This window comes from Hoplias malabaricus, chromosome 1 (genome assembly GCF_029633855.1).
Source record: "Hoplias malabaricus isolate fHopMal1 chromosome 1, fHopMal1.hap1, whole genome shotgun sequence".
NCBI lineage: Eukaryota > Metazoa > Chordata > Actinopteri > Characiformes > Erythrinidae > Hoplias > Hoplias malabaricus.
The window spans coordinates 42,527,383-42,552,868 of NC_089800.1; the positions used below are offsets into that span (position 1 = coordinate 42,527,383).

Here is a 25,486-nt window from a genome sequence, read left to right on the forward strand (position 1 = left end):
GGATCAGTGATGGTTTGGGCTGCCATATCATGGCATTTCCTTGGCCCAATACTTGTGCTAGATGGGTGCGTCACTGCCAAGGACTACTGAACCATTCTGGAGGACCATGTGCATCCAAAGGTTCAAACATTGTATCCTGAAGGCGGTGCTGTGTATCAGGATGACAGTGCACCAATACACACAGCAAGACTGGTGAAAGATTGGTTTGATGAACATGAAAGTGAAGTTGAACATCTCTCATGGCCTGCACAGTCACCAGATCTAAATATTATTGAGCCACTTTGGGGTGTTTTGGAGGAGCGAGTCAGGAAACGTTTTCCTCCACCAGCATCACGTAGTGACCTGGCCACTATTCTGCAAGAAGAATGGCTTAAAATCCCTCTGACCACTGTGCAGGACTTGTATATGTCATTCCCAAGACGAACTGACGCTGTATTGGCTGCAAAAGGAGGCCCTACACCATACTAAATTATTGTGGTCTAAAACCAGGTGTTTCAGTTTCATTGTCCAACTCCTGTGTATATATATATATATATATATATATATATATATATAGGGCTAAGAGGAGGCGTTTGGGCATGGTCCTACTCCCAAAATAAGGACTGTAGGTGCTATAGATATAGTCATATTTGGCAAATTCAGAAATTGCTGCAGGTTTGCATAGTTGGAATTTGATCTGTGGCAGATTATATTTTAATGTGCTCATCTCACTGCATGTGTGTGGAATCGAGGGCTAATGTCTCTGCTACAGAGGGTCCGGAGGAGTGGGTGGCGGCGTGCTTGTCCGCCAGCGGATATTAATGAGTGCAATTTGGCGGCATGCGGCACAGGAGAGCGCCGGGTGAAGAAAAGTTGTTTCTGTTATGCAGGCTTTTGCTCAGCGCAAGCAAACACCTCCAGGGCCGACGGGCACGCCGCATAATTGTGGCATTAGGAGCCAGTCAGGCCGGTGGCTCATTAGACCCACAGGCCTTGGGGAGGGATAGGGAGCCAGTGTGAGAAGATGTGGCAGATGTAAGGGAGCTGCTTCAGCACAGGTCTAAACAATTAATCACATTAAAAATGTAGTCTTCCTTCCATTATCAGTGCAACTCCAATCAAGAACTGCACTGATCCTACATCTGCACTGAATTAAGCTGAGTGATCCATTCTGTTTAATCATGCTCCCCTGTGATTAAACACATTATGCTGTGTGAGCTCTAAGATGCTGTGATATGTATGTTTTGGTGAGTTACCTGTAATTGTGTCGGCAGCAGATGGATGAGAACAAACCAAATATTTAGTTGTTTTCATTAAAGCAGTGAAATAAGATTCTAACACTGTCAACAACAATATTGCACTGAACACTGCAGCCAATGAAATGTTCTGTCAAGAGTTCACTGTCTCAACCTTTGCCATCAGCCCCAGCAGTGCAGTAAATCAATAATGGAGGCTGAATCCTTGTAATAGGTGTCTCATTTCCTATGAAGACGTGGCCCTCAACAGAAGCACACTACTAGAATCACTATCATGTGTACAACCCACCTTTAAAAGATAAAATCAAGACTAACACCAAAACACGACAATAATCTTATCACCATGGTAATGCTTATAGAGCTGCATATGGTCATCAGACATGTGCTTTCACCAACTCTGCAATGAATTACATTTTTTGCAGACTCTTTTCAGAGAGGTTCACTCTTAAAGGACACATTTTTGAGTGACTCAGACTGCAGTCCATGATAAAAATTGTTACATTTCCCTTGTTTTCTTGCTAATTATTTACCTGGCCAATTAAATAACAAACTAAATAGCTTTGTCCATTTTTTTGTTTAAAAAAAAAAAGCATTTGCAATAATTTCTTGCAAAATTTAAGAACCCATTTAACATTTTTTTACGTGACTTTATACAGTAATGAAACAATGTCAGGACAGACATTGTTCCCAACAGAGGGAACTAGACAGAAAGAGAGAGCTAAAGAAACTAACCTGGACAAATAGAGCTTAAAGAGACAAACCTAAACAGAGGGAACTAGACAGACAGAGAGAGCTAAAGAAACTAACCTGGACAAAGAGAGCTTAAAGAGACAAACCTAAACAGATGGGAACTAGGCAGACAGAGAGAGCTAAAGAGACTAACCTGGACAAAGAGAGCTTAAATAGAGACCTGAACAGGGAGAGCTAATAGACTAGAGACAGAAACCACACAAGTACACAAAGCACAGGAAAGGAAACACTAACAGACCTGAGAAACAAACTAGAGAGACACAAACTGACTTGACAGGGATGAGGAACAGACAAACAGACCAGATATGTCCAACCAACAGGAAGTCACACAAAGGAACTTAAATATACAACACAGACAAGGGACACCAAGGAGACACTAACGAAGGGGTGGAGCTAAGGCAGGACTAGGGCGGAGATAGGAACAATAACAAACAGAACCAGGTGCTAAGTAAGCACATGTTGGGAACAACAGACAGGACCAAACAACAAGAAACACTTAAATGTCTAGACCTCTTAGATTCTTAGTGTTTTCATGGAACTACACATTTTTAAGTTGTAGGAATGAGTTGAATTCAGTGAATTCAGCATGTTGAAGAAGGCAAATAAAGAATATAAATGGAGGCCTGGTACATACACATTCCCACCTTTTCCAAACCCACTTTAGTGGTCATAGGTCTCATGTCTTAATCATTCAGCGTTCTGGATATTTTGCACAACACAGTTAACCATGGTGTAACAAGTAGTTTAACATTTGCAGTTTTTCTGTGGTGTATACTTTATTTATTATCAATGTCAATGTTCATATCAATTTGCCATTTTAAAATCTATTTGGTTAAAACTGACTAGCTGAACTGACTACACACACATTGCAGGCTATGATTAAATAATAACTAATCAGCATAATTGCAAGTATTACTAAGTATTCATATGGATATTTACCATTTATTGCAAACAGCATGTACAGTTAGGAGCAGTGGCCTCATACATGTACCAAAGACACACATAGGAGAACAATGGTATCAGTTGTGAGCTCGAAAAATGTGATTTTCAATTTAATCTAGAATTGTGAATGGGAAAACGCTGCTGCAGCATGGGAATAGGACTCTTATTTTCTGTCTCTTTGCTCTTTTCTGCTGGAGCATCTCTACGGCACTCATTACCCACACAGACTCGGAATAGCTAATGCTAATGTGTCCCGATGCCATCTAGCATCGTGTGCTCTGAGGTGTGATTTTTGTTTTGTCCAGTTGCCTGAACCAGTGCAGTGGAAGCTAGTGTCTGAGCAGAGTTCTCTGTTATAGAAGCAGGGGCAGAATTCTGTTCACAGACACAGCTAAATATGTCCAGGGGTAATTAGGAGTATTGGGGAATAGCACCATTCCAGTCAACTGTAGGGGTAATGCAGCTTAATGAATCTACATAGGCACCGGGGGCAGCTCTTTTTCTGACAGCTCTGAGCGTTCATCAACAAGCTGAGAAGTGTGCAGTGTTGTGCAATATTAATTGGAGCAGCTGGGATATTTCTTCACATTACCATCTTCTAGATAATAGGAATATGTTCTGAAAGAAATATAATTTAGTTGGAACCAGTTGGCTTGGTCTCCTTTATGCCCATGGGTACTGATTTATTTGTCTTGAATTGACTTTGACTATGTAGCTGTAGCCAAGAATCTGGGCATTCCACACAGAAGCAGCTGAAAGCAACTAGTCCTTCTTAGGCCTGAGGAAACTTACAGAGCAGACCAAAAGTTTTAAATGTACCAGGGTAGCTTTCAGAGTAGGAAGGGCTCGGTTAAATTACACCAAGGTAGCTCACAGGGGGGGTCAAACAAAGTGGTTTGTAGAGGTTTAGTGAGAAATAAATACAAGAATAGAGACAGCATCTGGTTTGTTAGAACTGCAGAGTTTAAAAGTTAACATCTGTGATGGTAAGGGCGTGTATTAGTGCACATGGCATTGGTGAACACACGTCTGTAAATGCTGAATACATCCAGGGTTTGGTATAACATGCTGCCAGCAAGACAAGGCCAATCCACATTCTGCACGGATTTTAACAGCATGGCTTTTTATGAGGCTTTTCCACTGCATGGATATGGCTTGACTCGACTTGACTCAGCTCAGTTCACTTTTAGCTTGTCATTTTTCCTCTAGCACAGCTCTCCAATGAAATGAAACCAGTGAAATCCAAAAACCCTGTCTCTAACGGGAACGGTATACTTGCCAACAACAATGCCAGAGGTAGAGATGTGAAAGCTACTCTAACTTCTGAGATTTTACAAGTGGCTAGTTTGTGCTGGAGCACCTTATTTTGTGGCGATTGACAGGTCTCTCTGACCAATCAGTGCTCTGCAGGGTTTACACATCACAATTTAGCAAAGTAAATAGTAAGTACCTGCTTCCAGAGACCAGTTACCTGATTCGGCCAGTGGAAAAGCAAAGTCAAGTCTAGTCGTGTAGGTTCCATGCAGTGGAAAAGCACCATTAATAAAAGTGTTCGAGTGCTAAACAAATCCAGACATGTCACCCACTGACAATTGCATTTTACTTGCAGAACTACAGCAATTGGTCTTCTCAGTTCCCAACATTGGGAGTGTTGTAAAAAAAAGAGGGGGTGTCTCCTGTCCTAGGTTTTTTGCAATGTGTTGTTGGCATCAAATACAGAATGGACAAATATATTTAAATAAAAAATAGGCAAATATATTAAAATTTGACCATTCTTAATTTCAACATTTAAAATGTTGTCTTTGTTCTTATTTCAATTGAATGTAGGGTTTTGGTGATTTGCCCATCTTTACATTATGTTTTTATTTACATTTTGTACAGCATCCCGACTTTTCTGGAAATTGTGTTTGTAAAAACAAGGAAGTCATTTTTGGACCACATTAATGACTGCCTCCATTACTGAAATAATGGAAATATTTATGTGATGGTGGTCTGGTTGCCCTGTGAAAGATAACATGCAAACAGATAATGCCACTGGCACCGTTAGGAGTCCCATTTTTTCTGTATATGTTGTATTTCTGTATATTATTTTTTCTCATTCTTCAACATTTTAATCCTTATGCATATCCTTGAATTATTTGTACATAATGAAATTTGAATGGAAACTACATTGAAAATGGTTAGACTTATGACTTCTACACTTTTTATTATTTGTAGATTACTGTTGGTTGAGGACAATGCTTATATATGTTAATAATAATAATAATAATGTAAATAAAGATCAAACATATAAAACAAAATTTGGAATTTCAATCTGGCTTAACCCAGCTCTTAATAGATTCACTGAAATGTATAGGTATCCGCTACAGCACTAAACTTTCCCATACTTTCTGGACATGTTTACCTTCCATGGACCTTATATGAGTGCATGAATGAATGTCTGTGACTGTGAAAGTATGCTCTTCAAATATTTTTCTTTTAGAATTTTGGATCTTATTGTGTTAAGACTTTTAGCAGCACAATGTTTCTAATGAGAAATCAGAAGAAAATAATAATGGCCAATTTACAGCAAACTTCAGATGAAGTGGAACTTTTTTAATGAATTGTTTGAGGTTTTATTAATTGAGGTCATATTCACATGAGCTCATTTATTAACTTCATTTGTGCTACATAAAGGGCAAATTATGGGCATTTGAAACCATGGGCTAATATAACTATTGTATTGTGCATTTTTTATTTTGAGTCAAAATCACAAAAGACCCCAAGTAGTATTTCTGCAGAAAATATATGGTTATATAGAAAAGATACAAAAGTAAATGTTTGTGTTACATATATGAGTAAAACATGGTTATAGGAGCCATCTTCACCTGTAGCCTTTTGTTATTGTGTGACAGAGCTCACAGGTGTTCTCTATTCTGTCTTTGTTTTAACGTGATGTTCATTTGTCTTGTGTTTATTGTTCATACTTGGTTCTGTTTGGTTGGTTTGGATTTGTCAGTATTTGGATGTTCACCCTTCTTTATCTATTTGTCATATTTCACATTATAGTATAATAGTATTATATAACGCATATAATAATAGTTTTTTAGTACAGTTCAGTTTCTTTTCAACACGTGTTCCTGCTGGACCACCTACCAGGCCGGCATAAATGAGGCATTCTGACTGACAGACTGACTGATTGACTGACTCCTAAAGTTGAAATGCGCATGCGTGAGTAGGAACGGTTAGTTCAGCCGTATTTCACAGAGGGAACTTAGGGTGCACTACTACACCGTCTGTTATTAGTTCAGCCATATTTCACATTCCAGTTCGTGAGCTAAATTTGGAATCGTTCGGCACGTTTCCACCGACATAAACTGGTTTGCAAACCAGAAAAAATTGTTCCCAGCTGGAACCAAAGAACAGTAGGTTCTTCAGCATGAACCATGGCTGAATATTAGGAAATAAGACAGAAACACGCTCTGTTTGTTTCTGTGGCTGTGTTTGACTTCCGTTAGTTACGTTTCTCTGCTGTTCACAAGCTCAGCAGGACGACTAGGAACTCTGCAACTTTACACACGTCTCATATCTCACAGAGAGAAGAGGAATGCTGAATTTGTCTTTATTTTGTGTGAGTGTGTGTCTTTGTGGTGGGGAGAATGTTTGTGGCATTAGTGGGTTTATAAAACTCCATATAGCTGCACACAGCCACATCATTTTTTTTTACTCTAACCAATTACACTGAATAAATAAGTATAAGTAAGCAATCCTGAACATCAACAAAATGTTCTTGGTCTTCTTTGTTCTGTGGTGGTAGATCAAAAAGTTTTTTCCCTTTATTTCACACCTAGTTTCTCACCCGTGTTCACATATGATTAAATTACCACATTCATGTGTGTGTCTCCTTTACACAGTATTAAGCCTTCCAAGAAGTATGGAAGGTGCTACTGATGCTATATGAGTACAAATTCTCTTTTGAGTAACCTTAATTCAGAAGAATTATTTAACAAGCGTAGGTCTACTAACTGTTGACCAATGGTGACGTCATCTTTACTAAATTGTAATCGACATTGAATTAATTGAAATTGCAAGTGTTACCATAAAACAGAGCACATAACCTTTGTCTGTTGATGCATGTTTTTAAGGAGGTACCACAACCCATAGAACTGTAATATTTAGTACTGAACTGGTTGCTGATGGAAAATGCAGAATGTTCAGTGGGGGGGGGGGGGGCACAAACTACACTTTGACCCACAGAACAATCCATAAACATGATGCATAGTCATGAACTGAAAATGTATTATTATTTAAGATAAAACCTTGTTTTGTGGAAATTAAATCAATTGGAAAGCATCTGCTATTTAGTGTCTTAGTGTTGATTTAGTACCGTAACTTCCTCTGCTTTCCTAAACTTAATTTTCCTGAGTGAAACTGCTAATTTAGCATCGACTCATTAATTTGTTGATGTAAATGAGTTCTTCAGACCCTGAGTTGGCCTGAAATAGTTACCCACTGTACTGTCAGTGTAGTGTAGTATACAGCTTGTCACCTTCTAAGTTTTAAAATGTCTGTGTTCTGCTCTAAGCCTGGTTTAATTTAACACAGGCTGTGTGTTTTTACAGTGTCGTGAAACATACAGTGGGATAGAGAGCTTTTACTGGAGCGGTGATCATTAAGTGTAGGGATGTACTGGAGCTTGGGAAAGACCCATAAGACACAGTGCTGTAGTTAAGTGCTGTTAAAAAGCCTGTTATTGCAGGGCCTGCTCAGGGTCTGGCTAGGTTTAAATCAAAGCTGTGGCCTGTGGAGCAGTGTGGAGGGGGATGAGACAGAGGAGGCTGTGGTCATGCGTCTCTCCTCGGGGAGATGGCTATCGATTAGCCATTTGTTTCCTGCCGGTGCCTGCTGTCATTCGCCGCCACTCTCAGAAAGACGAGTAATGGCAAAGCAATGGAGAGGATGAACCCAGTCTGCCCTCCCTTATATCGTCTTCATCTGCCTCCTTCTCCTCTCATTCACTCACTCACTCCTCACTGATTCATTTGACTCCCTCAATCACCTTTATCTGTCTCTTTCTCCTCTCACTCAACCACTCACTCACTCACTCACTCACTCACTCAATCCTCACTGATTCATGAGTCCCTCAATCGCCTTCATCTGCCTCTTTCTCCTTTCACTCACTCACTCCTCACTGATTCATTTGACTCCCTCCATCACCTTCATCTGCCTCTTTCTCCTCTCACTCACTCACTCACTCACTCAATCCTCACTGATTCATGAGTCCCTCAATCGCCTTCATCTGCCTCTTTCTCCTTTCACTCATTCTTCACTGATTCATTTGACTCCCTCAATCGCCTTCATCTGCCTCTTTCTCCTCTCACTCACTCACTCACTCACTCACTCTTCACTGATTCATTTGACTCCCTCAATTGCCTTCATCTGCCTCTTTCTCCTTTCACTCACTCACTCCTCACTGATTCATTTGACTCCCTCCATCACCTTCATCTGCCTCTCTCTCCTCTCACTCAACCACTCACTCACTCACTCACTCACTCAATCCTCACTGATTCATGAGTCCCTCAATCGCCTTCATCTGCCTTTCTCCTTTCACTCACTCACTACTCACTGATTCATTTGACTCCCTCCATCACCTTCATCTGCCTCTTTCTCCTCTCACTCACTCACTCAATCCTCACTGATTCATGAGTCCCTCAATCGCCTTCATCTGCCTCTTTCTCCTTTCACTCATTCTTCACTGATTCATTTGACTCCCTCAATCGCCTTCATCTGCCTCTTTCTCCTCTCACTCACTCACTCACTCACTCACTCAATCCTCACTGATTCATGAGTCCCTCAATCGCCTTCATCTGCCTCTTTCTCCTTTCACTCACTCACTCTTCACTGATTCATTTGACTCCCTCAATCGCCTTCATCTGCCTCTTTCTCCTTTCACTCACTCACTCCTCACTGATTCATTTGACTCCCTCCATCACCTTCATCTGCCTCTCTCTCCTCTCACTCAACCACTCACTCACTCACTCACTCACTCAATCCTCACTGATTCATGAGTCCCTCAATCGCCTTCATCTGCCTTTCTCCTTTCACTCACTCACTCCTCACTGATTCATTTGACTCCCTCCATCACCTTCATCTGCCTCTTTCTTCTCTCACTCAACCACTCACTCACTCACTCACTCACTCAATCCTCACTGATTCATGAGTCCCTCAATTGCCTTCATCTGCCTCTTTCTCCTCTCACTCAACCACTCACTCGCTCACTCACTCACTCACTCAATGCTCACTGATACATATGACTCCCTCAATCACTTTATCTGCCTCCTTCTCTCACTCACTCACTCCTCACTGATTCATGACTCCCTAATTTACATTTATCTGCCTCCTTCTCCTCTACTCACTCAATCTACTCACTCAATGAGTAGATTGTTATCTACTCACTCAATCACTCAATTGTTATCTACTCACTCAATCACTCACTCAACCCCCAATTCACTCTCCACTCTCTTACTGACCTCGCTATCAACCACTCATTCACTCACTCATTCACTCATTAACCGATTCATTTGACTATATCACATTCATCTCCTAGTTTCATCTCCAGTTTGCTACTGTAAATGATTTGGTTGCTACAAAGAGACTAATATGTCAGTTATGTAGATAGTTTTGAAAGTAACAGAGGTATTGACCCAGTAAGGTTAATACAATGAGTCACCATGAGTTTTTACCATAAAAGGATCTGTGGCTCCAGTTATACAGAGGACAGTAAGCATATTTTCAGTTTTACCCTTACAGTGGCCTCTGTAAAAATGTAGGACAGCCATCTCAGATATTCAGGTTTGGAACATATATTTCGGCAGTGTAGTGGTAATATGGCTGCACTGGACTGCAGTAGGGTTTATGTGAGGTTATGTCGGGGCGTCCTCTGTGACTGCAGATAAAGGTTTTCTTTGCTCTGCTTTCTCCAGTGACTGGCCGACTGCGTATCACAGCAGTGTTAGTATTCCACTTTGATCATAGCCCTTTAGGAACCTGGACAGAGAACATTTTCAGGACGTTCTCGGGAGATCTCTCTATTGTCACTCCTGTTAGCACTGCTGTCGATTGCTGCTTAGCTGCTCTGGTGGGAGATATTTGGAAGGTGCTTGTTTTTGCAGTGTCAGCACAGTCGAGAGATGCTGCCAGTTCAGCTGAATGTTTCAGTAGCGGCACAGTAGCGAGTTGTTCGGATGTTTTAACGATGGCGAGATCAGCATAGCTATCCTTTCAGTGTCGTAGATGCTAAGAAGGTTTTTAGAGCTCTAGTCAGGAATTGGCAGACCATGACCCGGATTCCGTGTGATTAGCTCTGAGGTTGAATAAAAGCAGCGTTTACAATTGTGCTCATACAAAAATATCTGCTTGTGATTGGTTCTATTTTGGATGCCATGCAAGAACACATGCTAAATTTGAAAGCTGTGCTTGTTTGTTCATACGTAACTTATTCCAACCATTATCCTAGATGAGGTTTTAACCTAGACTTATTCATTTGCAAATTATTCATACTCATGCAGTTTTAATTTATAGTGAATTTTTAGCCAAACAATATTATTTTTCTATCTGGGAAAGACGTAAACAATTGCCAAGGTCAGTAAGACACAGTACTAAATATATATTTATGATAATCATTTTATTTAACAACATGGCATGTATAAGTTTCTCAGTAACTGGTGTTCAGAACACTTCTTGTAATGGCTAACATGTTTTTGCATGTCTCACCTGAGGTTTTGGAGACGTATGCAGTGATGTCCATATATAGGTTTATAGTTTATATAGTTTATAGTGAAAAGGCACCACAGCTAATTGCTCTGAATCAGTTAACACCTTGTGAACTTGTGAACACCTTTCTGGGTTAAGTCTGTAATGTCAAGCATCCGTGAAGACATTTTTTTTCCACCTTCTAGGTTGACTGTGTGTTGGTTGAAATTGAACTCTGACTCTGACACAGCTTAAAGCAGTCTTTCATATGGATATGAACTCTCAGTTGATTTCTCCTGGTACCCTCTGTTTGTAGAACTGAGTTCCTGGAGTGAAAGCAAGATTGTAAAAAAACACAGGTCAGCAGTGTAGTGTAGTGGAGCCCTGCAGTGTAGCTTAGCTGCTTCTGTACATTCTAGCAAAGAAACCTCTGAAACATTTACGATGCACTAGCTGAAGGGGTTCAACTCAATTTAATATTTCTGCTGTAGCACAGGACTTTTTGTTAAATATATATATATATATATATATATATATATATATATATATATATATATATATATATAAGTCCTATGTATATATATATTTTCTGTATTTCTCCTTCAGGTGCTGTTTCCTGCTTAATTGCTTTCAAAAAGAATAGTTGATCCTTTCACTATTCCGCTTTCTCATTTGATTGGCAGGTGTATGAGAGCAACATGCAAATGCCATATCTATTCCCTCCTTTCTGTCATTCTTGAAATGTGGGTTTTGATGAGCACTTCTATGTATTCCAATGGAGTATGAGGGTTTCTGATGAATTCTGCCTTTGAGTGACAGCTCTGCTCTTTTGTATTTATTTTACCAACAGTGAATGGATTCCTTTAGCTGCTGATTTTGACCAGCGGTCTTCGTACTGATGAAGATTCATTTTGAACTTTAACTACCATACTCCGTACTCCATCTGCAATTAAGTGTATGTACGTTTAATCCTCTCACTGCTTTTCTGGAAGATGAGGTAACCTATAAAGAAACTAATGGGAAACATCAATGGCCCCATCTACACAAATTCAGCACTTTAGGTCACAAAAATGGAGCCATTCAAAGAAGGTCTTCAAGGGTGGAGATTACTGAAAAGTCTAATTCCAGTGTAGTTTTGTGGATGGGAAAAACACAGCATTATGTAAACACTGACATCATATTTAAGTCTGTTTCTGTATGTTTCTGTCTTTATTGAATTAGCATCTGCTTTAAGAATTTGAGTTGAGTGTGTTGTGTGTGTGTGTGTGTGTGTGTGTGTGTGTGTGTTGCAATTTGTGGATTGATTACATGCTTAGAGCTGAATTTGATTGTACTTGCACTAGCATGTAGCATGTAGCATATCAAGGGCAATCAATCATGTCTTTGAGTGGTGTGTGTAGACATGGCCTCTATTATTCAAAAACATGAAAATACTGCACTAGGCCTGTCGCAGTTTCCCGTGCTGTGTTTTAACAGGGTTCAAAACTGTGATTTTATGTTATCACCCCAAATTATTTAATACATCCTGATTCTAGTGCTACACTCCTAATTGTCACATGGAACCAGCCTGAACTGTTCATTTTGAGGCTGCGCCATGATTCTGTGGAGGCAGTTTGGCTTTGATAGCTGGATTATAGGTTGCTAGATGAGATCTCAAATTTTGGATTTCCCTGTTTCACAGCGACCATTCTGGTACAGATTTTGCATATTACCTCGTCTGAATTGCTTGGCTCTCCCTTTTCATTTTGTTGCAAGCTGAAATGCTCCCAAACTGTCAATGTTGCATTTGGTTTTGTGACTAGGATTGCTGCTAATGTGTCCATTTTATCGAACGAAGACTGACACTCAGCTGTTCAGATGCCAACAGTTGGGAAAAATCATACTCCAAACCTTTTTATGGTTTTGTTAAACACATTTATTTAACATTCATTACACACACATCAAAGTGTAAAACAAGAAAGACTATGCAATGAAAGGGAAAATATGTATACATTGCGGTGGTGACGGTTCTTGCCATTCCTTGCGGTTGGCTGGTCAACAGTGCAGTATTACCGTATTGTGGTTATTTGGACAGCCCTTTACTACACAGATGAAAAAATCTATATAAGTACACCTATAAAAATGAATGTTACAAGCATTGGTCTTCAGAGTGATGCTGTTCAATGGAAGGTTCTTTGCAGAATCTGTTTTATAAAGAATTATAATGTGTATAATGTTAGGAAATCTTGAATTTAATTGAATCTCAGAAATAATGGATTTCCTTTAGTCATTTGTTTAGGCCGTGACTCATTCGGAACACTTGGGTTTTACGACTGTAGACAAAATGTCTGACAGGTGTTATGCATTTCTGCAAACATCCTTAGAAATAATGTGCATTGTTTATTTTATTGTTCTCTGTTCTAATTGGAACTGGCTTGGCTGACCCTGTTATGTCTGAAAGTATTCAAAGTAAATTCTCAACACAAACAAAATGCAGAATACCTCAACATATATTTAATTTTCACAGTCAATTTCACAGAGAATCTTTTCAGTGTTTATATTGTCCACAAAATGCAAATGAGCGATGGTCTAATTAAATATACACACATCAGAAAAAAATAGACAAAAAAAATCTGCTGTAGTGTGTCTTTTATGATATAATTACAGTGTTTATGTCTTTGTCAAGACACTCCCCAGAAAGAGTTTGAGTAAACAAATTGTTTTAATGATCACAAATAAGCAGTGTTTCTATGTGGGTCTCGGTTTCCAACACAAACATAGCATTCCTAACCCAGATAGAACGCAAAAAGCACTGTCTAAGCATGGGTTCTACCATCAGGAGATTGCAAGTTTGATATTAGTTCCCACGGCTTGAATTCTAAGAAGTAAATCCAGTTGGCATTAATGTCTCTCTTCAGTGGGATGTGTGGGGGATGGCCCTCCTCCTTCCATAACTCAAGAGAATGCTAGTCAGTTTGGGCATCTATTAGCTAATATAAGAGCCTGGCAGTTGGGCTTCTCATCCGAGCATGTTGAGCTGTTCAGTTCTGTTAACAGCAGTAGAAACAAGCATGAGTGCATTAATGCCTTATTTCCCAGGTTCACACATCAATTTACCCTCATTTACATATAATTTACATGAAAAACACCCAAACTCATGCAGATGTTTTAATAGTGAGTCAAAAGAAGAGGAATATTGAGCTGTTCATAGGCAATGTTTTGAGTCCAGTAATGACTGTCTTTGTTTTTTACACAAGGATCATTAATATGAACTTGAGAAAAGTGAGCAGTTTTGCCATGGGTTTTTTCAGGCTCATACCGCCTTAGAAATGTGTGAAAAGTACCAGATAAATAATTATAATCATGATGGTTATTATTATCATTATCCACCAGCAGCCTTTGCGCACCTGCCATTAATAGAACTGTGCTCTCTTAATTTGAAGCTTTCCTAGCGAGCGATTGTCTTAAACCTTGTCCAAGGTTAATTCATGTTTAGACTAAATTATAAGGTGGTGTCTCCAGTCAGTCTGCAGGCCTGACTGCACACGGATGGTGTTATAGGACAGGATATTTAGAGCTTTAATCAAAACTGGCTTCCAGAAATGTTGATACACGGCAAAATGTAAATAAAAACATAATGCTATGATGTGTAAAAATTTTAAACCATACAATTAATTAAAAAGAGTCTGGAGACAATATATCCAATGTTAATAACAGGAGAAAATTACTATTTGTCCATTTTGAATGTGATGAAAAGTAGGGATGGGGGCATGTTTACCACTGTTTCATTTAGTAACACTAAGTTTAGTGAACATTTGGGAACTGAGGAGACCAATTTGAAATTGATTTTTTTTTCCCATTTTTACCTGTAGGATTATATGATTTGAATTGCTCAATATTACAGGTCTCTGTTAAGTTTTGTTAACTTCATAATGCACCAAATGTTTTCATTGGGTCTGAATTAGTCTAGCTTAGCTCGGTCCCAGAGTGGTGTTTCTGGATGCTCTTTATGTATGGTTCCTGCATTTGCAAGATACAATTTTAATTGCATTGGCAACCCTGAACTGGATAAGTGGTTACAGACAGTGAATGGATGAATGAATGGGACATGTTTCCATGTCTCATGCTTTTAGTCATGACTGCTTTTAATGCCGTGCCACCTGAGGGCCTGGCGATCATAGCCAGCCAATATTAGTTTTGGGCTTTGTCCCTTGCAAAACTTTTAATGATTTTATGTACTTCAGATAGGGCGGCAAGTTGGAGCAGCAGGTAGTGTCACAGTCGCACAGCTCAAGGGACCTAGAGGTTGTGGGTTTAAGTCCCACTCCAAGTGACGGTCTGTGAGTAGTTGGTGTGTTCTTCCTGTGTCTGCGTGGGTTTCCTCCAGGTGCTCTGGTTCCCTCCCACGATCCAAAAAAAAAAGAAACACGTTGGTAGGTGGATTGACGACTTAAAAAGTGTCCATATGTGTGAATGAGTGAGTGTGTCACCCACTGAAGGACTGGCGCCCCCTGGTGTGTTCCTGCCTTGCGCCCAATGATTCCAGGTAGGCTCCAGACCCACCACGACCCTGAACTGGATAAACAGTTACAGACAATGAATAAATGAATGATTGAATGCACTGCAGAAAGAATTTGTTTTGCTTTTATGTTGAGAGTTTCGAATTGTTTCACTTTTCCTCTGCACAGTGTTCCACAGAGTAGTTTCTTTCTTTACTTCTGAAACACTCAGCCTCTCTGAGACACTCTTCTTAAACCTAATCTTCTCAAAGACCTCTTGCCAGTTAACCTCAATATGTTTTTTTCTTTTTTTTTTGTAGCATTGAACAACTTCACCAGTCCTTTGTTCCCCATTCCATTTTTTGTTATATGCTGCTTGAATTAAATTCATTATGGACTATATATAATTTTTAACTTTCAATGTGAACTGTTGTCTTTGTACTGTTTTCAGTTTCATACCAAGGTTCAGTTATTCGGGTATCATTGCATTATTTTATTATTGTTATTATTTTTTTAATTACAGTGTTCTGTGTTTTTGGAAAAGGGGTTTGTAGAAAAGAACAGTGTCTGTTATAGATGCGATGAACAGAGAGTGAAACAGAAAAATAATGACGTCCCTCTCTGTCATTTTACTTCAGATATCAATCTTCCAACTGCCCATTCATCAAAAATGACACAGGCTGATGTACAGAGCTTTCAAGACCAGCTGTGCCCCCTCTGGCCCTCTGGATGAACATTGGGAAAAGTGTGTGTGTGTGTGTGTGTGTGTGTGTGTGGTTTCAGTTTCCAGGACAAAAATGTCCTGATTTTGCAGAGACACAGGTTAACGTTTGGTGTCAGGATCGACAAAACAGTGACCGACTTTGTAATGAACTGCTTTATAAAATCAATAGGTTCTAACTGGAAGGGCAAAACAATTTCTGTTTGTCGCAAACGTTTGTTGAAAACGTTAGAATTAGGCCAAGGGTTATCCTTATTATATATACATGCAGTTACATTTATAAGTGTAGTAGGAAAGCCTCAGGGCCTCCTAGACCTTAAGAGAACCCCTAATGATTTCGGAGATGTGAAAAACAGAAGTAGTTTTAGTTCATATTTATTTAATACAATCAGTATGCTTGCTGTAGTCAGACACTAAGTACTGTAATACTCTAATTTCAGTGTTTTATTTTGAAGCATATGTGTTTTATTCTTGACATGCCCAATAACTACTGCTTAATAATAATACTGCATTAGAATGGATTTTTTCCTTTTCTTTTTTTAACATAGTTTTGACAATGATGGCCCTTACAGAAGGCCTGGCTTTAACAAGCAAAATTGACCACTGTATATATTTTACTGTATATGACCAAATGTTTGCAAACTTTTGCTCATCCAACATTTCTTCTGAAATTAAAAGTATTAACAGAGATGTTATCCTACTTTGATTCAGTAGTTGATCCTGCTGTTCTTGACATTCATTCAGAACAGAAAGGTACTGAATACTGTTCTTGTGCTCCACAGTCGAACTCTGTAACACATCTTAACACATCTGTTGTTGTTGTTTTGCTATTATTATCATCATTATTATTATTATTATTATTATTATTATTATTATTATTATTATTATACCTATAGCATACACTGATCATCCATGATGCTACAAACACTTCCTTGTTTCAACACTTACTGTCCACTGACTGTAAGCTGTACTATTACAGACTGTAATACAGTTTTAGTTCCACCCTCTGTTCTTCAATGGTCAGGCCTCCCACAGAGCTGGTATTATGGATAGTGGATATTTTTGGTTGGTGGGCTATTCTCACTCCAGAAGTGACCCTGAGATGAAACTCCTGCAGCACTGCTGTGTCTGATCCACTCGTACCAGCACAACACACACCAACACACCACCACCATGTCAGTGTCACTGTAGTGCTGAGAATGATGCACCACCCAAATCATACCTGCTCTGTGGTGGTCCTGTGTGGGTCGTTAGCACTGAAGAACAAGGTCATAATAGTCAAACAAAGTATGCAGAATATGGACTACAGTCTGTAGCTGTAGAACTACAAAGAGCAAGGATATGGTCAGTGGAGCTGAGAGAGTGGAAAGTGTAGATATAAAGTGACTGTCATAATATTATGTATTGTCAGTGAATATATTTAAGACATCAGAATGAATGTGTGTGTGTGTTTGTGTGTGTGTGTGTATGTGTATGTGTGTGGATGCACATATTGAATTAAAGCCGGGAATCCACTGATTTAACTGTAATGCAAAGTGAGAGCAATTCAAAATCAATTAGTCATATTTTAAGCACCATGCACACTGATTTGTGAGTGTGAATGCTAGCTGACATCCAATCATTCTTGTTCCCGCCATTGACAGTTCTTCAGACTGGTGGCTTTAGAGATGCTGTGTGTACAGAGTGTTTTGACAGAGGTGGAGGGTGCAGACATGCAGTGGATGTGCCGCCTTCGTCCCCTTTTCAGGATGCTGACATTTTCATAAATGGGAGAGAAAGGAAACAATCCCTTGTCGTTCTTCTATTCAGGCTCCCTGCATTGTCTGCAGGCTCTCTATCATGGTCTTAATTGCCTGTCAAGCTATTAAATAGAGAACAGTGAACTCCACCCAACCAAAATGCTACAAGATCTTGGTAAACCTCAGTGTGTTCTTTAAACAAAGCTTCATGGCCAGACACGCTGTCTGTGTATCTTGGCGTGCTTGGGTTTTGAGTTATTATAACAGAGGTAACACTGCTCAATAGGAACTTTCCTTTCTCTGGCTCAACAAGGCAGTGAACTTCTAGTTTGGTTCTTGGGGTTAATGTTTGGTTATTCAGGGATCATGGATACGGCATGTTCCAAATTCATAGATCAGCTGAAGTCAGAAAACAAGATCTACTTTAGCTCAGTAATCTCGTTTTCCAGCACATGAATAGCTTTACCTTGTTTGTTTGATTTTTCTATGTTAGCACAGCACATATGGGCTGAGAAGCTTCTGTCTCATGACATGGCGAGAGATTTTGCTACACCTCTGTCTGCCAGACATGCTGGATTTAGTCTCACAACTTCTCCATGGCTCACAGGTGTTGGATGATGGCTGCTGTCGTCATTTTCCATCAGCGTGATAATGCACAGGTCCTGGGTTTTGGCACCACTGGGGTGATGAACATGCCAGTCCAGGAAGAAGGACACCAAGGGCAGGAGCCATTTGTCTTTCAGGTTACACACACTTACTCTTCTCCTCAGCTCTCCCTAGCCCTATATTCCTGCCAGCATGTCCCTGCCAGTTCCAGTATCAGGGGCTGATCTGATTGAGGAGAGTCATGTAGTCTTAATCCTGCCTCACTCCACTCTCTTTTTGTTTTCAAAGTGAAAGTAAGTTATTGTAATGTCCAGTTTCTCTCGCTTTGTCCTCAAGAGCCAGACAGGACTAAAGCAGAATATCACTGTAATGTAGAGTGATAGAGATATGTATGGAGGTTAAAATATAAGGAGCTTTTTTTCTTTTGCTACATTACACATCGTTTTATGTGCTGCCACTGATTGTTAGTGTTCATTTACTGCTGTTGGCTGCTGTAAAGGCTCATCAAGTCCAAGCTCAATGGTCTTAGTATACCAGTGTGCAGCCCACAGTGCACAGACTATGCAGCGATTTGCCGTAATTGATTTGAATGAATTGCATTGAGCCTGTGCATGTTTTTAATTGCCATTTTCCGGGTGCGATAATGTAGCTACAGGTTTCTGGAAGCCCATCCAGTAATGAACATCCACGTCTGGCTGCTTGATGCTCGACACATACTTCACACAAGCAGGAGGAGATAAGCTTCAGTGAGCAGGAGTGTACAAGTCAGGAGCTCACACGCTTATTAAATGAAATATATTAACCCAGTAGAAACCCTCTGTATCATTCTTCAGTGGTCACTGTGTTCACCAGGGAGAAGCTGACATTACCTGAAAGGTTCAGAACTTAATTCAGTCTCAGTTTAACCCTTCTATTGTCTTCCCTTTTGGAACCCTCTGGTATCGCTCAGATCAAATTGACATGACACATATTTGGCGACTGAAAATAATTCTGATATAAAATTCATAAATCATTAATATATATTTTTCTTTATCTCAATTTTAAACAATAAAGATGACAAATGCTCAGTGATTGCAATTAGTATCGACTAGAACACAATTAACAATGGACGTGTGAGTCGTTTTTTGTTATTATTGAATATATTATTATTATTATGTATTATTATTATTGAAAATAAAAGTACATTTAAGTGCTGTTTACTCATCGTGTATTCATGTGTTTTTTTTGTTTTTGTTTTTTCATTTTGGACTGAACAAGGTCTGAACCCATTCTGTTTTCTTTGTCAAATGTTCCACTTTTGTTGGAAATTTTCATCTGCCATCGCCCCAAGGAGCACTTAAAACTCTTCAAAACACCTCGGGGTAAAGTTAGGGGCTGCCGTTGTGAGTCCAATAAAAATTAATGTGAACGCTGCTGGATTTTAATGAGCTCTGCATGTTGTGGTGATTGACATGTCTCTCTGGACAGTCAGGGCTCTGCAGGGTTTACACATCATGAGTTAGTGTCTACTTGGCTCAGTTGGAACGATAGGCAAGCTGGGACTGAAAAAAGTTGGGAGCAATTGGGGGTTAGGTATTGCTCAAGTGCACTTCAGCCATGGATGTTCCCTTGGGGATTGAACTGGCAACCTTCCGGTACCAAGCCCTGCCCTCAGACCATTAGGCCACAGCTGCCCCTGCCACTTTTATCTAATGAAATGCTGATGAACTGAGGATTCTTTAGTGTGATCTAGAGGTATTTATCTCTTTTGTCATTGAGGTTCAAGTGTGAGAAAATATGGAATAACATCAATAAAATGGTTTGTAGGTGGCCACATGACAGAAGATAAAGAGTGTGGAAAAGTAAGGGCTAACAGCATTTCTTGCGTGTAGATTATAATAATCTAACATTATATATGTGTGTGTGTATTTGTGTGTGCGCATGTTTCTGTGTGTATGAGGGTCAAACTGACCCGAAGACCATATGAAGGATGTACATGTGTTGGGTATAGTAGCATGTGTGCTCAATTATTATTTTTTGTTTGTAAAATTTATCACAGAAAATGAGCTAAGGCCATTGAGATTCAGGTAGAAATAAAAATTACTTGTATCACTTCTTGTACAAATTAGAAACGCGTCAATTTGACCCAAATATTATACAAGGGTTAAAGTGGACGTTATGATCTAGGACAGATTAGATGAGGGTTTTTCACAGGAACCTTGCAGTAGACATGGACATCATGGAGAATTATGAAAATGTAGTCCAGTTGCAAAATACAGAAGATTACGGGAGAGGAATGGACCGCATCTGAGACATAAGAGCAGAGTATTCTCTCTGATGAGAGACTCACAACTTAAGGTTTTTATGTAGTTATAACAAAAGGCATTTTGTTCAAGTGTGAACCCAACCCCAAAAAAATCAGCAGTAGGTGTGGATTAGCTGTAGACTATTGTTGTGATGGAAAATGGTATGGATGTGAGTGTGTGTGTGTGTGTATATATATATATATATATATATATATATATATATATATATATATATATATATATATATATAATATGTATCAGATAAATTCCTTACACATGTCTTTATCATACTGTAGTTTTTGTAGCTTATATATATATATATATATATATATATATATATATATATATATATATTCATCATATCTTTGCTTAAAGACTTAGAAAAGTGTCAGAAGTTAAGATGGTTTAAATTAGACAGAGAGATACACCCACCAGTTTGGCTTATTTCTGTTAATTTTAATTAATGGCCACTAGCAGGCAATAAGTGTTGTGGGTGAATTCCAAACAAAGAAGACTTATAAACTTAAGCACCTTGGTGACCTCTACAATTGACTGAACTAATCTATTTTAATTAATATAAAATAACCCAGGCATTTCCCCACTTAATTAAACTGAAATTATACCTTGGGAACCGGCCGACTTTGCGGAGTATCCATGGCAGCGCATACCTGCTGGGGGTGGAGGTAGATGTGAAAGTTGGAATTGATTAGTATCAGTAGACGTGCTTATTAGTTAGGCTAAAATCAAATACACAGGCAGATTCCCAGCATTCGATGCACAGCTCTGGGACCTGGTGTCTGGTGTTCATTCCTCACATTACACCACTGTCTAGAATTCAATGTGTGCTACCCATATCAGCTGCCCAGCAACTGGAGGTTGCGCTGGTCAGTGTGAACCTAGTGTCGGTCCCAAGCCCAGGTGGTATGGGAGGGTTGTATGTGGGCCACTTGACCCACTGTGGTGAACCTCCAGAGCTTCAGCTGAAAGTGGACCAACAGCATTAATTTACTTTTTTCATTATATGCTCATGTTCATAATAGGGCTGTCCCGAATATTATTTTCAGGCTTCTGAGATTCGACCGGGATATTCAATGAACATTCGAATATTCGGGGAGTTGGGTGGTGTATATTGTTATCATCGCAACCCCACTAACAACACCTGCTTTAATATCCCTTTCTCCAGGCTGCACTGTGGCTCACCGAATTCCTACCGAACGAACAAATATCCAAATAGCTAAATATTCTGTGCCAGACCTAGTTCATAAGCTTTATAAACTTGCACAAACCTAAAAAACCACAGCATATACATAAATTACATTTGTTTTTCAAAGTGCTTATATATGAGTACATTTAACTAGTTAAAGGCAATGTCTATGGTACCTGCTGTTCTCTGGTTTATTTATGTTAAGGAGCTCAATTTATTTTAAGGTGGAATGGTATGTTTGAGGGGAAATAAATTGAATGTTGATTGTACATAGCTTAAGTTTTACTTGTCTGTACATTTTTATTGACTCTTTGAATTACTACAGAAACTCATTTGTAACTTGTACTGGTTTGTAGCATTTTCATTCTATGTTTACTTTCATGCATTCAGCACTCACGTGAATTTAGAGTCAGTCCCACCTTAAGTAACACCTACAGCAAAAATAAGTCAATATTACATACTTTTCATGCTTTTTACTGGTTCATGATTTTCAACATTCTGAGGTGTAGTTGTTGTTTAAAAACCTCCAGATACTGTTTTTCAGTTGTGAACAGAAAGAGAAAGCCTAGCATACATTTTTGTATTTTTTATTTATTTATTTTTGTTTTTACATGACACTGGGGATTTATAAACATATTAGACCGGTTTCGAGCAGTCAAACATATTTGAGAGCTAGCAAATAGTGAGGAAACATCCTCAGGATTTTATAACAGTTTTTTTTAATTAAAATCTTGAATGAGGCTTTTAATATCCACACCTGATGAGGCCTAGTGCAATCCCATAGAGTCCTGTCTTGGAGAAAGGTGAGGCTGTTTAATGCATAAAGAATTAGTTATGAGGTCAAGGACTTATGAACAGCCATGCAAAGTATAACTGGAAGAGTCATGTGGTAGTAAAGCTTCTTGTAACTGATGTGCTTTTGTGTGTTTATTCCAGGTGGCTGTGAGCAGGGGGACCCCCCGGGGCAGGACCCATGAGGAGGTATAGAAGATGCTCGCAGCCTGGGCGCCTCTGCTCTTCTTAGCAATGTGGGTGAGAAGCATCGCCAGTGGGCCGCTCTCCTTCAGAATAGGTAAATTCACCTTCACTCTCATTACAGCCAGGCAGTCATTACCATACTGTACTGCTACTGATACTACTGGGCTGGGATTGGTACAGAATATGTGTTACAGCTTTACATAATCAGGATATAAAATGGTAATCATATTCCTTCACAGACCAAAGAAATAATGGCCACAAAATGACGACTGACCGTTAAGGGCAGTGAACCATCCCTACTACTTTTGCTACAGTGTTTTGGTATATGACTCAACCACAAAGTGAGAACATTGCTCTGTATTTTGTAAAAGGTTTGCTGACCTTGGCAGTGCATCCTGAAGGTCACTTGGACTCTTCTGTATCATTCAATACCCACTGGTCAGTGTCTACTCTTAAAAGCATGCCAGAGGATAAGTTCAAAATCCTTTGGTGCTGGTTCTACCACTTGATATTTGAACACAGGGAATGAGAATTTGTGGACAAACATTTTTTCTGAGATTTTAAACTCCTAAAAGTGCCATTTTTTGCAACATTCATTGAAGTTTTTAAACATAAATAAGTTCTATTATATTTAATAGATTTATATTTAATAGTGTTTTCGGGAGTGATGGTGTGCCATCCAGTGCTATTTGGATGAGTTGTAATCCAAAACTAATCATCCAAACTCTGTATTTGACCTAGAGACTATGACTGGAACAAAGATTTTCAGTCACAGAAGAAATGATGTGGGAGCAGGTGTCCAAATATTTTTGGGCTGTAGTGAATATGTGATGTATTTATAAACTGATTTAAATCACAAATTAAGGGACTCATAAATGCACATCAGCCATAATCTAAATAAGACTTAATTGATTGCTTGTTTAGAGCATTCATATTTGCTGATTCCGCTGGTTTAAATATCCCATAAAGCATAACACAATCACAATATAATCACAATACTGGAGCTATGTTCGTATCATGCAGTCCTCACTCACACCTGTAGCTGAAATATTTTATCTGGGCTTGAGGTCCTGATGTAATCTTGTAAGCACAGCTAATGGAATTCATAGGGGTCCACGCCAGGCTTGCTGCCTGAGGGTATCTTCAGAATCCACAATTAACTCTCTACATTTTGCTTGTCAGGAAGTGGATGAGAAATTATTATTATTTTTTATTGTTTATTTTTTTCATTTCTGTAACTAAACTTAAATGAAATTCATGCATTTAATTAGGCCTAATGCATTAACTCAATTAATAGTCATCAGAGTGTGTACTTAAGTGAACAGCTAGACTTTTTAGCATTTGAAGTAGCACAATTTTTATTCTTCGCAAGTCAACAGTTTGTTTTTATATTGAATGGACACCATAGGATATTTTAGACCTGGGGAGCTAAACCTAGGAGGTCTTGATTTGGTCCAGAGGAGGTTGTATACCAAGACAAGCTGAAGTCTAGCCCTGACAAATGGTGGTAAATGGAGGTATTGTTTGATGACAAAATGATGAGTAATTCTTTGCAGACATCCAACCAGTCATCCTTTCTCACTAAACTCACTATTTACACACATTCACTTTGACAGAATTCAAAGTGAGACTAAACAATGAGTGAACACTGGTGGTTCCTGCCGCCTTGTGTGGTCTGCATTGGGTTTTTGTGTACCACCCTGTGTTTCTGAAATTGCTATTTTATGTGAGGATTAATCTGTTTCCTGATTTGGTAAACTGCTGCAAATGTTCCTCTCCTGAATATGTGGCTTGTATCCACAGAACTGCTGTTGGTCTGTCACCTCAAATTTTCTTACATTGTTTTAGCAGCATTATAAGAACTTGGGCAGTTCTGGATTACAACAGTTCCTTCTTATTTCCATTTTATTAACATTATATTATTAGCAAGTTTTGGATGTGTATGTGTAATGTTTTCCACCCCAAAAAACTGGTTGCTATTAGAAACAATTAGATATTTAAACACTCAGTGTAAAAGGTTTTTTTTTTCTTTCTTTCTTTTTTTTTAACAGCAATCCTGATGTTAAGTGCCTTGTGAGGGTTATGTTTTATATTACACCACTGAACACTCAGCTGTACAGTTTCATTACCCTGCAGACGAGCAGCACGAGAGCTATTTTTTTCCACAAGAGCACTCGAGTTTCAGCATTAATCCAAAATTACCAGCGTCAATTACACTCTTCCACACAGCACTAATAACCACAGGCTGAATGAGTCATGATACTGTAGACACCCTAATTGAATGTTCAGTTCTGAATGCTGAATGTGTGTGTGTGTGTGTGTATCCACATTGTACACATCTTCTATCTTGTTAATGAAATCATTTGAGCCGTTTGACTTCATTACTGTGTGGAACTCAAGGAGAAGAAGTGAGGGAGGGGAGAGAGAGAGAGAGAGAGAGAGAGAGAGAAGAACGAAAGTGATAGAGCTTGAAAGAGGGAGAGACCTGACTCATAGGCCAAGACTCACCTGGAATGAGAGAGGTTAAAGAGAGAGAAAGAGAGGAAACCAGTAAGAGAGATATTATTAGACTGAAACAGAAAGAGAGGTAGTGAGGAATTGGGAAGACAGTGAGGAAAAGAGAACATAGAAATAAAGGTGAGAGGAAAAGAGAGAGAGAGAGAGAGAGAGAGAAGATAAAAATGGTGAGAAAAATAAGGAAAAAATAAAAAGAGAGAGGGCAAGAAGGCTTAGCTAACCTCGCTCGTTTTCCGCCGGCTGGAACTCAACTGGAATGAACTCTCCCCTCTCTAATCTCCACACTGGCGTCACATTGTG

The 25,486-nt window shown here is 39.2% G+C and overlaps 1 protein-coding gene across 1 annotated transcript in view; it reads left to right on the forward strand.

The window, feature by feature from the left end:
* grik4 (glutamate receptor, ionotropic, kainate 4) overlaps positions 1-25,486 on the forward strand; it is a 472,752-nt gene that overhangs the window by 168,763 nt on the left and 278,503 nt on the right. The window contains exon 3 of the mRNA XM_066662916.1: positions 22,628-22,763. Within this exon, the coding sequence (XP_066519013.1) occupies positions 22,682-22,763 (82 nt within the window). The 5' untranslated portion in view covers positions 22,628-22,681. The remainder of the gene's footprint in view (positions 1-22,627; positions 22,764-25,486) is intronic.